At 42.8% G+C, this 13,599-nt stretch overlaps 1 protein-coding gene and 1 pseudogene across 1 annotated transcript; one reads left to right on the top strand and one right to left on the bottom strand.

Annotated features, from left to right (window-relative positions):
- The first annotated feature begins 1,469 nt into the window (after window positions 1-1,469).
- Polr2m (RNA polymerase II subunit M) lies at window positions 1,470-9,418 on the top strand. Its single transcript, XM_052187862.1, has 4 exons — window positions 1,470-1,739; window positions 3,901-4,539; window positions 6,036-6,240; window positions 7,862-9,418. The coding sequence occupies exons 1-4, from the start codon at window positions 1,627-1,629 to the stop codon at window positions 8,003-8,005; spliced, it is 1,101 nt and encodes a 366-aa protein (XP_052043822.1). The 5' UTR covers window positions 1,470-1,626; the 3' UTR covers window positions 8,006-9,418.
- A 2,399-nt stretch (window positions 9,419-11,817) lies between these two features.
- On the bottom strand, window positions 11,818-12,966 carry LOC127688842 (RNA-binding motif protein, Y chromosome, family 1 member B-like; annotated as a pseudogene).
- Window positions 12,967-13,599: the final 633 nt, after the last annotated feature.

Raw genomic sequence — 13,599 nt, forward strand, 5'->3', positions numbered from 1 at the left:
GGCCTATATGAAAATATTTTTTACTAGACTCCTACTCTGCTAGTCCTGAATATTTTCAGCATCAAAGCTACAAACCCTGGTTTGACCTGGGTTAAAATCCCTAAAATATTAAGGGAACTTTTCAGGTTGTGGAAGGCAACAGGGTGGAGCTGTTCTTCCTTTTTGTTCCCTTTGGTAATGTGGTCTAATAAGCCTGCTTTTTAAGAGAAAAAGTTTATGTTGACATGAACATCTATAAAAAATGTTGACAGTGACTTTATTTGTGATCATTAATAACTGGAAACAACTCAAATATCCTTCAGCATAAACACACAACTCACAATGCAATACTACCTAGCAATAAAAAGGGGCTGTGGCATAGATAAACTCAAGATAGTAAGACTAAACATTAACAAAGTCAGTATCAGAAATTGTCAAACTATTTTCCAAAGAGGTTGTACTCTTTTGCATCCTCTAAACCCCCATTAGCAATCTGTAAGAATCTCAGTTGCTTTTCATTTTTTTTCCCCCAATAGTTGACATGGTCCATCTTTCTAATTCCTGATATTCTGACTGGTTCACATTTTCAAATCTTGTTATTTATTTATTTATTTATTTTTGGTTTTTTGGATTTGGTTTTTTTCGAGACAAGGTTTCTCTGTATAGCTCTGGCTGTCCTGGAACTCACTCTGTAGACCAGGCTGGCCTCAAACTCAGAAATCCACCTGCCTCTGCTTCCCAGAGTGCTGGGATTATAGGCATGCGCCACCACTGCCTGGCCTGAAATTTTGTTTTGAGACAGAGTCACTATGTAGCCTTGACTGGCCTCAAACTCACTATATAGATCAGGCTGGCCTTGAACTCAGAGTAAGCCTCTTTCTGCAACTGCCAGACTTAAAAGCATGCACTACCACACCTGACTATATTGTGTTTCTAATATGCATTTTATTATAGCTAGTTATACTGGTCATTTGTTACTTTTTGAAGATTTATATTTAAATTGTGGGTGTGTGTATGTGTGCTTGTGCACAGGTGTCTGGAGAAGCCAGAGTTTGTGAAGTGCCCTGGAGCTGCAGTTTAAAGGCATTTGAGAGCTATCCAACAGGGGCGCTGGTATCCAAACTCTGGTCCTCTGCAAGAGCAGTATGCGCTCTTAGCCACTGAGCCATCTTTATAAGCCCCTGTAATTTATTTTTACTGTGATTATTGTCCATTCAGGAATCCCTGTAAAATTTTTGTCCAAAGTTTGATTGCTTAATCTTAGATGTGACACTCTATTACTTCCGTCATATTTTACTTATTAGAAATGGGTCAGTAAGTCTTTGACTTGAGTGTCCTGTTCTTTCGCAAAGCGCGGGCGAACAGCGGTAAGGTAAAGGCCACATTCAGAGAAAGCCCGCCAAACGCAGACGCTTTTGCGGTGATGTAACTTCCGCCCCTGCGTGCTTCCTCAGGCGCCCCCTATTCCTGGCCCTGTCCGTTTCCGGCATTTCAATAAAGCTCCATTCGGCTCGGAGAAGCCGTGCTCTTCCGGGAAAATGGCGACTCCCGCTCGCGCTCCAGAGTCGCCGCCAGCCGCGGAGCCTGCGCCCGCCGTGGGCCCCGCCGGGGAACCCTGCCCTCCGCGCCAGCCGCAGCCCGTGCGCAATGTACTCGCTGCCCCGCGGCTTCGAGCCCCCAGCTCCCGAGGACTTGGGGCGGCAGAGTTCGGCGGAGCTGCGGGAGAGGTTGAGGCGCCAGGAGAGACTTTTGCGCAACGAGTAAGCGGTGGCCCTGGGGTCGCGGTTGCCGGGGATAGGATTCAGGGAACAGGCTCTCGGGGATCGGGATCCGGGGACTGGTCTCCCGCCCCGCCCCGCTCCGCTGCCTGTCGCTGGAAGGTGACCTTGCGTGGCCAGGCCTCCCAGCCAGGCCTGTCCTGTGCGCGGGCATGGCTCCATGCTGCCCGGCCCTCACTAGGCAGTAGCGCCTGCTCATTCCATGTTCGCACTACAGCTTTGAAAGAGCTCGGGTACCAAATCCTGTTGATCAGAGCGTGTTGGATTTCCTTTTCTCTATCTAAAGTCCCACTCTTTTCCGAACCATAGGAGATCGGGAGAGCGGGCTGTAAAGAGTGGTTAATTGGGCCTAGAAAGTTTGGTTCGTGCGTAGTAGGGAGAAGATGATAGCTAATTTCCTAAGGCAGCTTTGTTTACGAACAGGATTGAAGGAATAAGAGTCAGAAGACGCCAAAAGGATATTTTCTGAGAGATTTTCCAACAAGGAAGGAAAAATGGATCATGAAGGCAATCGAGGGATTGGGAAAACTTAAGGACTGATGTAATAATTTGAAGTCAGATATATATTAATAGTTAACAGGTGGTTGAAATTTCTGGGGAGCAACAAAGGATAATGGGAAAATTGGGAGGATGGATTTTAGGTTAATCTTTTATTTCGGGTGCATACGGTTGAGGGGAGAAATGGCAGGCATTTAGTTAATTAAAAGTCCGATTAGAACCCAGAGGAATGGGTACTAGGCTCAAGAGAGAAGGCTGAAAAAACCGAGAGGAACTCAGTTGCAGAGAGGCATTAACACTGTTGAAAACATGGGAATAAATGTATCAGGAAGAATAGGGGACCTAAGGTTTAGTCTCCTTCTCCATGTGTTATATAACCAAGGAAAAGAATCAGAAAGGGAATTTTTTGTGATTGAGGGAAAGGAGCCAGTGACCATTTGGTAGGAGGGGTTCCTACTAGAAACAGGTAGATGTTTTGACTTTTCCAGATTGGGTTGTTAATTTTAGCAATGAATTAACCTTTTGGTCTTGGGACATTTTTATATTCTTTAAGAATTATTGGGCATCTCAAAGAGCTCCTGTTTATATATGCTGAGTCTAGAAATATTACCAGTCAGAAGCCACTGAGAATTCTTTCAAACCCAAAACCTCATGATTAAGTCCACCTTCCTTTGTAAGATAGTGATGCTATCCCACCTCAGCTCCATTGGGGCTGAGAACATGCTTTAAAAACCACTGGTCTTTATCATGTATTTAGTTTAGGGACTGAGCATCTGTTTGTTTTCCTTAATGCTTAGGACCAGAATTTCATATTTTTAAGAGGCTTGGAATATATGTGTAGAGTTAAGACTCAAATCTTATATAAGTTTCAGTTGTTTCTTACACATGGCTTGAAGGTAATTTTATACCATGCTCTTTATAGCTTTGGGTTTTTTTTTTTTTTTTTCTTTTGGTTTTTTTGGATTTGGTTTTTTCGAGACAGGGTTTCTCTGTGTAGCCCTGGCTGTCCTGGAACTCACTCTGTAGACCAGGCTGGCCTTGAACTCTGAAATCCGCCTGCCTCTGCCTCCCAGAGTGCTGGGATTACAGGCGTGTGCCACCACCGCCCGGCTATAGCTTTGGTTTTGACTGCAACTTATCATATGGTCCAGTGTGAAGTTTTCCATGGAGGAGTCACTCACTAGTAGTCCAGCCTTAAAGAATTTTAGATTAGGAAGACACAACTTTTTAAATTTTTTTATTTTTGACTTTTTGAGACAGTGCTTCTCTGTATAGCCCTGGCTGTCCTGGAACTCACCCTGGAACCCACCCAGGCTGGCCTCGGAACTCAGAAATTCACCTGCCTCTGCCTCCCAAGTGCTGGGATTAAAGGCATGCATCATCACCACCGGGCTTAGGAAGACACAACTTTTATTCCTGAAGTTCTGATTTGATGAAATAATTTCACAGCGCCTTGGGGGGGGGTTAGAATAATTTTATCTATTTGGTTCTTATTTTAAGTCAGATTTTTAAAAATCAGATTTTTTTTTTAACTTTTAAGAGGTAGCTTTTCTTTGATTACATTTTGCCTTTTAAATGCTGTGTTTCCATGTTTAAAAACATACCTGTAATATGTACGTGTTGGTTTCTTGTTTCTACTCCACAGAAAATTCATTTGCAAATTGCCCGACAAAGGTAAAAAGATCTCAGACACCGTTGCCAAACTGAAAGCTGCCATTTCAGAACGTGAGGAGGTTAAAGGGAGAAGTGAACTGTTTCATCCTGTTAGTGTAGACTGTAAGCTAAGGCAAAAAGCAAACACAAGAGTTGACACCGACATAGACAAGGCCCAGAACTCTGACCTGATGCTTGATACTTCATCATTAGTTCCTGAATGTTCCTCAGTAGATATTAAATCATCTAAAACAACCTCAGAAACCCAGGGACCTACACATCTCATTCACAAAGGCAATGAAGAGACTTTGGAGGCTGGGTGCACAGTGAACCCTGGCCCAGCTACCCACATCAGAGCCCGGGCACCCTCATCTGAAGTTAAAGAACATCTCCCCCAGCACCCTGTTTCAAGTCAAGTGGAAGAGACTTTCAGCAGCATCGACAATCAGTTTATCACTAAATTGCAAAAGATCACAATTGCAGACCAGAGTGAACTCACAGAAGAAAACACCAGCACGGAGAACGTCCCAGAGCTGCAGAGTGAGCCTCCTAAGAAGCCTCATTACATGAAAGTGCTAGAAATGCGAGCCAGAAACCCAGTGCCCCCTCCTCATAAGTTTAAGACCAATGTGTAAGTGCCACAGAGCAGGCTTGTCCTAGGAATGTGTGTGGAGCTCAGAGAAAGAGTTGAAAGTCTCATCCTAGTTGAGGGACTGTCATGTGAGGAGCTTGTAGGTAGGAGTGACCATACCGTGAAAGTAGACCAGAGTGACTGGAATGGAGAACTGCTTTTGGGAAAAAAATGTTAGTTTTGAAGGAGAGTCATTGAAAGTGTTTTAAATAGCAGATGGGGAGCCGTGTGTTTGAAGATACTTTGCCAATATTTCATAATAAACAGAGTGGGAGGGCAAATGTATCATGACTTTTTTCAATACCATTTGCTGGTGTGCAGCTCCCCCTCAACTGCTGTGTAAGCCAAGAGAAGCACTTGCGGGAGCTAATGGGCTACTCATCAGGAAAAAAATAAAATTGCTCATTATAAGTAGGCAACAGAGCTATGGGGACACAGTGAAGAGTCTTCTTAAAAAGGTTGTAATCTAGCACGCTCAAGGTTTCCAAACTTGGAAGAAATTTTAAACTAAATGATAGCATGTTTTCAGGGAAGGGAGATTAAAAGGACTTTTTTCTAATAATAAAACCGAATATAGAATTGGGGTGGTGGGGGTTGAGAATCTTGCTTTTGAGTGCATTGCTTTAATGTTTCTGAGATCACGAGAACAACTAAAACTCTGAGGAGAAAAGAATTGAATTTGTAGCAATTAGGCCAACTACGCCAGGAAGTAGTGCCTGGTAACTGCCCTTCTTTACATAGGTGACATCAGACTTGGAGGGAACATGGGTGTTCCTTCTTAGGAAAGCTGAAAGATTCAGAAGACCCACATCATGTTTGTTATTAGAATTAAACCTAACCCACTAACTTTAAATGGTTTCTTTGACTTATAAAACCAGGTCATGGCACATTAATTTTTTAGTTAGAAAAGTGACCTTTGGTGAAGGCATCTGGTGTCTGCCTCACTTCCAGGAGGTTGCCTTAAGAAACTAGGAGTGTCAGAGAGGTGGCCTGATGACAGCCATGTGGCCAGGAACCAGGAAGGTGAGGGCTGAGCATCAAGGGCCACCAGAATTAGTAAGTGTGAGAGAAAGGGCAGCCTCTGCACAGGAGACCTGGAGAGGCCTCAGGAGACACGTGGCATTGTGCTTGTGGATGAGTGGAGGTTTGAGCACACAGTAAGGGAAGGGTGTGCTAGCAGATTCTCAGCCCCTTTCACAGGGGTGGCAATTAGATATTCTGCATGCCAGATACATTATGATTCATATAACAGTTGCAAAGTTACAGTTAAGAAGTAGCAAAGAAAATGATTTTATGGTTAGGGTTACCACAACACAAGGAACTGTATCAAAGGGCCACAGCATTAGGAAGTTGAGTGAAATGTATATATACCCACTGCCAGCAGCAAACATGGGTAGCCTGCTGTATGTTAACCTTGCAGAAGCAGTAGGATCCTGGGTTAAAGGCCAACTTTGTGCTTGTGCATGGTTTGATTAAGCCCACTTTTCCTTTTTCAGGTTACCCACACAACAGAATGACTCACCAAGTCATTGTCAGAGGGGTCAGTCTCCTGCTTCCTCAGAAGAGCAGAGACGCAGGGCTAGGCAGCATCTTGATGACATCACAGCAGCGCGCCTCCTTCCGCTCCACCACCTGCCTGCACAGCTGCTCTCCATAGAAGAGTCATTGGCCCTGCAGAAAGAGCAGAAGGAGAATTATGAGGTAATTCTAGAGTCTTGGGTTTTTCCTGTCTGGGTGTTGACTGCTGCTTTAGGAATCAGAATTTACTTTGGCTGAATAGAGGGATTAGATTCTAGAGATGTGGCTGGCTGAGGCCATTAGCTCTTAGACATATGCCACTAGTTTTCAGCCACAAAGTTGCTAGAACTACAAGACATCTCAGTAGAGCAGGGGAGAGGGTTGGGGTGATGGGAACCAGCCAGCTGCTGCTTGGGGCAGCATGTGCTTCTCTCCCGGGTGCAGCTTTTTGGTGGTAAGACCTCACTCAGGGACCTGCTTAGAGACAGCCATCTCCTACAGAGCAGGGGCTAGCACAGAAGGGCAAGAGGTCATGCTGGGTTACCAGGTGCTGATAGGAACTTGAGACCATATGGTCCCTGTGAATAGAGACCTCTCCTACTTTGGGTCTTAATCAGTTGTATTTAGCACTGTTTTGTGTAGAATTTTTTTTAATGTATATTGACCAGGTGTGGTGTATACCTTTAGTCCTAGCACTTTAATTCTAGCAGTTGGGAGGCAAAGGTCTCTGTGAGTTTGAGGCTAGCCTGGTCTATCTACATAGCAAGTTCTAGGCCAGCCAGAGTTATAGATGGTGAGACCCTGTCTATAATAAAGTGTATAATATTGATAAAGTTTGTCCTTAGATTATCAGGATGAGAGAAGTAAGTGAGGGGATCTGTGAGAGAATTGGAAGGATTAGTTATGCTTAGATTTAGTATCAGATCCAACTGCTGTGCTAGAGGAATGACCTGTGAGTTGTCTCTGGGCTTTTTAAAAAATACTTCTTTGAACATTTTTAAGTTAAACCCTCAGCTTGAAATGGGGATCCCTTGACAGAATAGTAATATGCCTACCCATAATAAATATCATGGGCAGAGAGGAAGAACCTGCTGAAGTGAAGAGGTGAGTTGGGAAGCCTGCTAGACGGTGGATGGAGTAAAGTCTTATATTTTTTATTTCATGTATGTGAGTACGCTGTCACTGTCTTCAGACACCAGAAGAGGGCATCGGATCCTATTACAGATGGTTGTGAGCCACCATGTGGTTGCTGGGAATTGAACTCAGGGCCTCTGAGAGAGCAGTTAGTGCTCTTAACTGCTGAGCCCTCTCTCCAACCCTCAAGTATTAATTTCTATAAGACTTTACTTAGCAAGGAGCAGCCAGCATGCAACATTAATGTCTTGGCTCTTTTTGTGCATTGAGGTGTATCCTTCAAGCCGAGAAAACATGATTTAATCTAGAGAAGAAAGTCTTGTCAGTTGGAGATGTCAGCACCACATTGGTGATTTCTAACAAAGGCAGGTGGTTCACTACACACACACTTAGTCCATTTATGGCTGCTGTAGTGCCAAGCTGATTTCTCTGTTTTTCTTGAGTGGAAGCAATGTTTCGATTGCAGCATTGCTTGCTCATGGAAATCACTAGCAACTGTAACAGGCTGGCAGCTCTTGGAGACATTGCCCCATATCCTGTCGGAACACTGCTGTCAATTGCTTGAGTTGCCAGAGACAGTGGGAATCAATGTTCCTTTATCTCTAGTCCTGTTGAAATATCTAAGGGAGCTGTGGATGTATAACTTGGCCTTTTGTTTTTTGTTTTAAAGGAGATGCAGGCAAAGCTCGCAGCACAGAAACTAGCTGAGAGACTGAATATTAAAATGCAGAGCTACAATCCAGAAGGGGAGTCTTCAGGGAGATACCGAGAAGTGCGGGACGAAGATGATGCCCAGTCCTCGGATGAATGCTGAAGCTGAGTGCTGGGAGATCCCGAGAGCTGACTGTGGAGCTCTCACTGCCTCATCGGACTTCCTAACAAGTATCAAGAGCAGTGTCAGACCTTGTTGAGGGACAGCAGTTTTCTAAGTTACACAAAGGTAGCTACAAAATAAGAACCCAGTGTGTCTATCAGAAGATGATCTTCATGTGCTTGGACAGTTTAATATTTGAACATTGTGTTTGGCCGTATTGTGTTACAGTTTTGCAGTATGTTGTGCATTGGTCTGATATTTTAGTGTGAGTAGAACACAGGTTTTCTTTAAGGTAACTGCTTTTTCCTTTTTTGTACTATTACCAGATAGCATTGCTTACACCCCTTCTGGTGAAATACTTTGTTATCCCAGGCACCTAAAGTGAATTGGAAAGGCCTGGTTCCCTTGCTCGAGGAATGAAGGGAGCTGTCTAAAGAATGGTACGCATGCTTGCATGGACATGTTCCTGAGATGCTGGATGTGAAATACTGTGGAAGACACTCAGAAGCTTCACAAGTGTATTTGCTGCTCCTGTCTTCTCTTGGGGTGACAGTTGTCTTCCTATGATGAGGATAAGGAGCACTTTGAAGAGATGTTGGGTGGGGGAGGGTCTTCTGAGCTGGTGGGGAGCTGTGCCTGGCTTCCCTTGGCTTGATTCATTGCTGTCTTGAATGATAGGTCCCTGTACAGGACACTCATGTTTGGTAAGGAAACCGGCATTTTTCTAAGAGTTACAGTTGAATTGCCAGTATATTGCTTTTTTCCTTTTTAAACCCAAAGAGGTGTTTATAGGCTGCAGAAACCTCAGTCATGTATGTACACATTTGTGTTGTTTAAAATGATTATATGACCGTTTTCAGCAAAGATAACAATATGTTATCAAAAAGCCTCTGTCTATTATGTGGAACTTGTAAAGGAGAAATAAAATACCAATCAGAGCAGCTCCACGTGCTAATGGTGACATTTTCTTGGTACTTGTTTAAGTTTCACTTCTTTAAAAGCAGTGTCCATACGTGAAATTGGACTGAAAACACATTTAGATCAGATGTACCTGTACTGGAAGGGCTTGCTTCCATAGAGGATGCTTCTAGCTGTAAGTACCTTCCATCTCTCTCCCACTAAGAAAAGGTTGCTGTAAGAACAGTATGGAACCTGTGGTTTAAAAACTACTAATAGATGATTTCAAGACAAGATTGTTTGATATTCCTTATCTGGTATGAACTAGTGTTTCTAGAAGGCTCGTAAAGGAGAGATCAGGCTTGGTGTCCCCAGTCTCCCGCCCGCGAGCCGACCACTCAGTCCCTTAAAAGTTGTGTTTGTACTTTGACTTTCCATGTGGCCATTTTATATACTCAGTTTACTTTATGTTTTGTGAACATTTCCTGTATTAAATGTTCTACATCTCAACCACGATACGCTTTTCATGTCTGCTCCATAGCTTTTTAAACTGTTACATATCTCACTAAACGCTTCTGTAACCAGTGAGTGGTGATGTGTGCAGCACCTTGGACGTCCGTCACATCTTTCTAATCCCCAGAGCTGTTCGAGAAATGAACTTACTTTGTTCTTTTCTGTGAAGCTGGGAGTTGAACCTAGGGCCTAACGCAGGCTGAGCGTGTACTCTACCACTGAGCTCTATCACCACCATCAGCTGACTTGATTTTTGAGACAAGGTCTCACCAGGATGCCCAGGTTAGCTTTGAGCTTGTTTCTCTGCTTCAGGGCTTACGGGCTTTAACCATTAGACACGGTTTAGAAGTAAAATTTCTAAGTGAAAATGCAGAAGTTTTGAGGGACTTGGTGTATGTTACTCACCACAGGGGTTATTTATAGTTCTTGAGATAAATAATTTAAATACTTAAAAGACATTTGTAAATTATTGAAAATTTAAATGCCTTTAAAATACCCATGTAGCATTTGTTTTTTATATTGGCTTACTATATTTTTATATTGGCTATATAGGTTAGTGACTGCTACTCTGAAGACCTTTTTTCTGAGAATGGCATATTATCCATCCATTTGCAATCTTTTGGAGAGTTTGCCCGCTTCTCTTAATCAGTTCTGATGAAGTGTCCCTACCCTTTTTGTCAGGCAATTATTTTTTAGTGGGCCATTTGTCTTTTTATATAGTTCATGATGTTTGATTTTGGCTTTATCCAGGAGCCTGCCTTTGCTTTGTGCATTAAAAGACTTGGTTTTTGTTGTGTTCTCCCCAGCCCTCCTCCTTGTCCCTACCCCTACCCACCCACTCCATGGTCTCACTAGAGCTTAAACTGTCCTGAAATTATTATACAGATCAGGCGTCTCTGTCTCCTGAGTTCTGGGATTAAAGATATTTCCTACCTTTCCAGCAGACTTCTTAACCCAGCAATGGATATTTGTCTCTTCTAGTTATCTCCCCTGCCCCACATTTTTTAGTTGTTTAAAGACCTTTTTTTCAGTTTTGTGTATGTGTGTGTGTGTGTGTGTGTGTGTGTGTGTCTGTGAGAGAATATACACAGGTGCCTGTGGCAGCCAGAAGAGGGCATCAGGTTCCTTTGAGCTGGAGTTAGAGGCAGTTGTGGGTTGGGAACAGAACTGGGTCCTTTGCAAGAGCAGTATGGCATCTTAACTCCTGAGCCATCTGTCCAATCCCTTTATTCATGTTTTATATTAATCTTTTTCACTGAGAGGAAATTTTAATGGGTTGATGATGTTTCCATGCTTCAACCCATTTATTCTGAACAACCAAGGTGAAAGGGAAGTGTCTGCTTCCTATCAGACTTCTGTGGACACTGGATGAGGGAAGAGTTGTATGCTACTTCTTGCCGACTATGTTACAATTGGTTCAGTATCAGAAGCCACTGTGTTTTCTGTTTTGTAAAACTGTTAATAGTATAGTAAAGTCCTATAGAGGTGCCTTTTAAGTCTTAGACCTATTTCTGGATCATTCATATTTGCTTTAACTGTTATTAATACTCAGTAGAATATGACTAGTTTAATTGATAAAGCAGCGGCTGTGTGATCAAGGCAATGCAGAGAAGCTGGCTGCCAGCCCCCCAGATCCTTGTGTGTCCCCCTCTTAGCACCCTCTCCTCTCCTGACTGGCAACAGCTCCTGAGTCCTTTTTTGTTATCTACCGTCTATGAAAGTCCATTTTGACTTCTACAAAGACTCTTTCCTGTGCCCAGTGCCTTTTACTCAACATTGTTCAGGAACTTCATGTCCTATGCTGAGGTTGACTAATTTTCACTGTGGTTAGTATATCTTGTGCTGTTTCTTCTGTGATTAACATCATTTCAGTTTGGGATGAAAGCAGTGAGACAGTCTCTGCTCATCTGAACACTTAGTTTTGTTCTGATACAGTCTCCCTCTGCCCGGCTGGCCTGGAACTCACTGTATGGACCTGGCTTGAACTGTGAGACTTAACAAGTCAGTGATTAGAGGTGTATGCCTCCATGCCTGGCTCTGAACATTTTTTTTTTTTTTATTTTTATTGACAGATCTTTTTTTTTTTTTTTTGACAATGCTGATACTGAATCTCTACTGGTAAATACTACTTTAACAAGTCTTTCTTAACAAAGAATCATTTTTGACAGTTAAAGCTTTCTTGTTTTACATTCTAGAAGAATTCATGGATGGAAAGTTAGTTATTATTTCACTTTCCCCCCAAACCAATGTATTTCAGTATTCAGGCAATGTAGTAAAAATATATGCCTTATCTCCTAAGTCTGCGTATTTAAACATTCAGAGAACATAGGAATAACATGTTATTTTTCTTCTTAGAAATAATGTTTGTTATACAACTTAAACTTTAGTACCTGCCTCCACTTTCATATCTGCTTTCTCCATGACCTCCATGGGATTCCCCCAAATCTTGAACTACACTTCTATGTTTCACAAAATGCACTATACAACCTATCCATAGGTGACCCTCTTTCTTCTTGTCTGCCCCCATGCTCAGAGTATTCCCTATCAAAAGGTGGAAGCACTTCTTTTCTACCACTATGTTCATAGCCACTTGAATATATGTCACTTTGGCTGCTAGGGTATATTTTCCGTCTTCCACCATAGCCATCTCATGAGCTACTATAATGATCATAGCGGTTGTTTCCACTGTAAGTTCCTCTTGCAGATGGTGCCTCATGGAAGCTTCCATAACTTCCATCTGTATCTCTGTATGAACTTCCACTTAAATAGTCAGAGAAATCTCTGGTTATGTTCCCCATGATAGCCAGCATGATCACTGAAGACTTCAGATGCATGTCCTCCTGAGAGCTGTAATGGCCGTAGTCAAGGTATTCTCTAGATGTTGATGCCAATCTCCTTTACTTCACTATCATTAGAAGACTGGCCATCATCCCCTGGTAATGGATACTTATCTCTTCTGGAAGACACTGGCTCTCTTGGCATATTTCTAGAAATCTCTTTCACGTGGTTCTTGTCCTCTCAGTCCACTATTGCTTGTCAGAGCAGAAGTTGCAGATCTTTTAGAAGGAGGACTGTTACTTTTTGAAGATGAACTTCTTTTAACTGCCAAGTGTCTCCCAGAAGAACTCATGTTGAAATGAGGAGTATATCTCTCATCACCCAAATTCCCTTCACGTGAAGGACGACCTCTTGCCCTACAACTTCCCCCTCTTCCACATTTCAGAATTCTTGACGCACCTCTGGTTCTCGAAAAGGATGGTGGTTCCTGCTTTCTACCACTTTGAAGTGATGATGGTCTCCTGGCTTGTTATACTTTTAATTCTTTTTCCATCCAAAGACACTCCATTCATTTCTTTGACAGCATTCTTAGCATCTGCAGGACATTGAAAAGTAATGAAAGCAAAGCCTCTAGACTTCTTAGTTTCATAATCTCTCATCAAAATAACATGTGCTATTGGTCCAAACATCCCAAATATTACTTGAAGAGTCTTTTGTCTGCTCTCTCTATTGAGGCCCTATAAAATTTTCCCAGGCTGGTCAGTTTCTGCCATTTTTCTTTTCTTGATTTCTTATTTTCTGCTTTAATGGATGACACCGTCCCCAAAAACTCCGACTTCAAAATTCTGAACACATTTTTATAGGATGTAGTTCAGGAGTGGACTTGCTGGGTTACAGTGTCTACCCACCTGCAACATTATAATCCCATCAACCTCTTGGGGGAAGTCCATTTGCCCATATTTGGCATTGCTAGGCTATAGGCTATTTAAATATTCCTTGTGGCTATATCTGTTACTTTTCTGCTGTTGTAGAAAACCCTGATGAAATGCAGCTTTGGGGAGAGAATGTTTATTTGGTTTACAGTTCAGGGGATACATTCCATTATCCATTATCGCCAGGGGCCCTGGCAACAGGAGAGTAAGGAAGAAGTGGAGTTGGGGTACGCACTCCCAGTGTCTGACTTCCAGCAAGGCTCCACCTCCTAAATATTACACACATACACACACACACACACACCCCAGACAGTGCCCCCAGGCACTCATGGACCTACAGGGGCATCTCATATTCAAATTGCAACACTGGTTTTATTTTGCATTCCATTAAATTAGGAATGGCGTTGAGGTGTCAGCACACACTTAGGTCTTTCAGAGGTGTCTGTTTTGCATACTGTCCATTTTGTGATTGTG

This window comes from Apodemus sylvaticus, chromosome 7, assembly GCF_947179515.1.
Source record: "Apodemus sylvaticus chromosome 7, mApoSyl1.1, whole genome shotgun sequence".
In the NCBI taxonomy this organism is placed as follows: Eukaryota; Metazoa; Chordata; class Mammalia; order Rodentia; family Muridae; genus Apodemus; species Apodemus sylvaticus.

Coding starts and splice junctions, on each gene's coding strand:
- Polr2m (XM_052187862.1), top strand. CDS start 1,627: ATGTACTCGCTGCCCCGCGGCTTCGAGCCCCCAGCTCCCGAGGACTTG. Junction 1,740..3,900: donor GAGAGACTTTTGCGCAACGA/GTAAGCGGTGGC, acceptor TCTACTCCACAG/AAAATTCATTTGCAAATTGC. Junction 4,540..6,035: donor CATAAGTTTAAGACCAATGT/GTAAGTGCCACA, acceptor TTCCTTTTTCAG/GTTACCCACACAACAGAATG.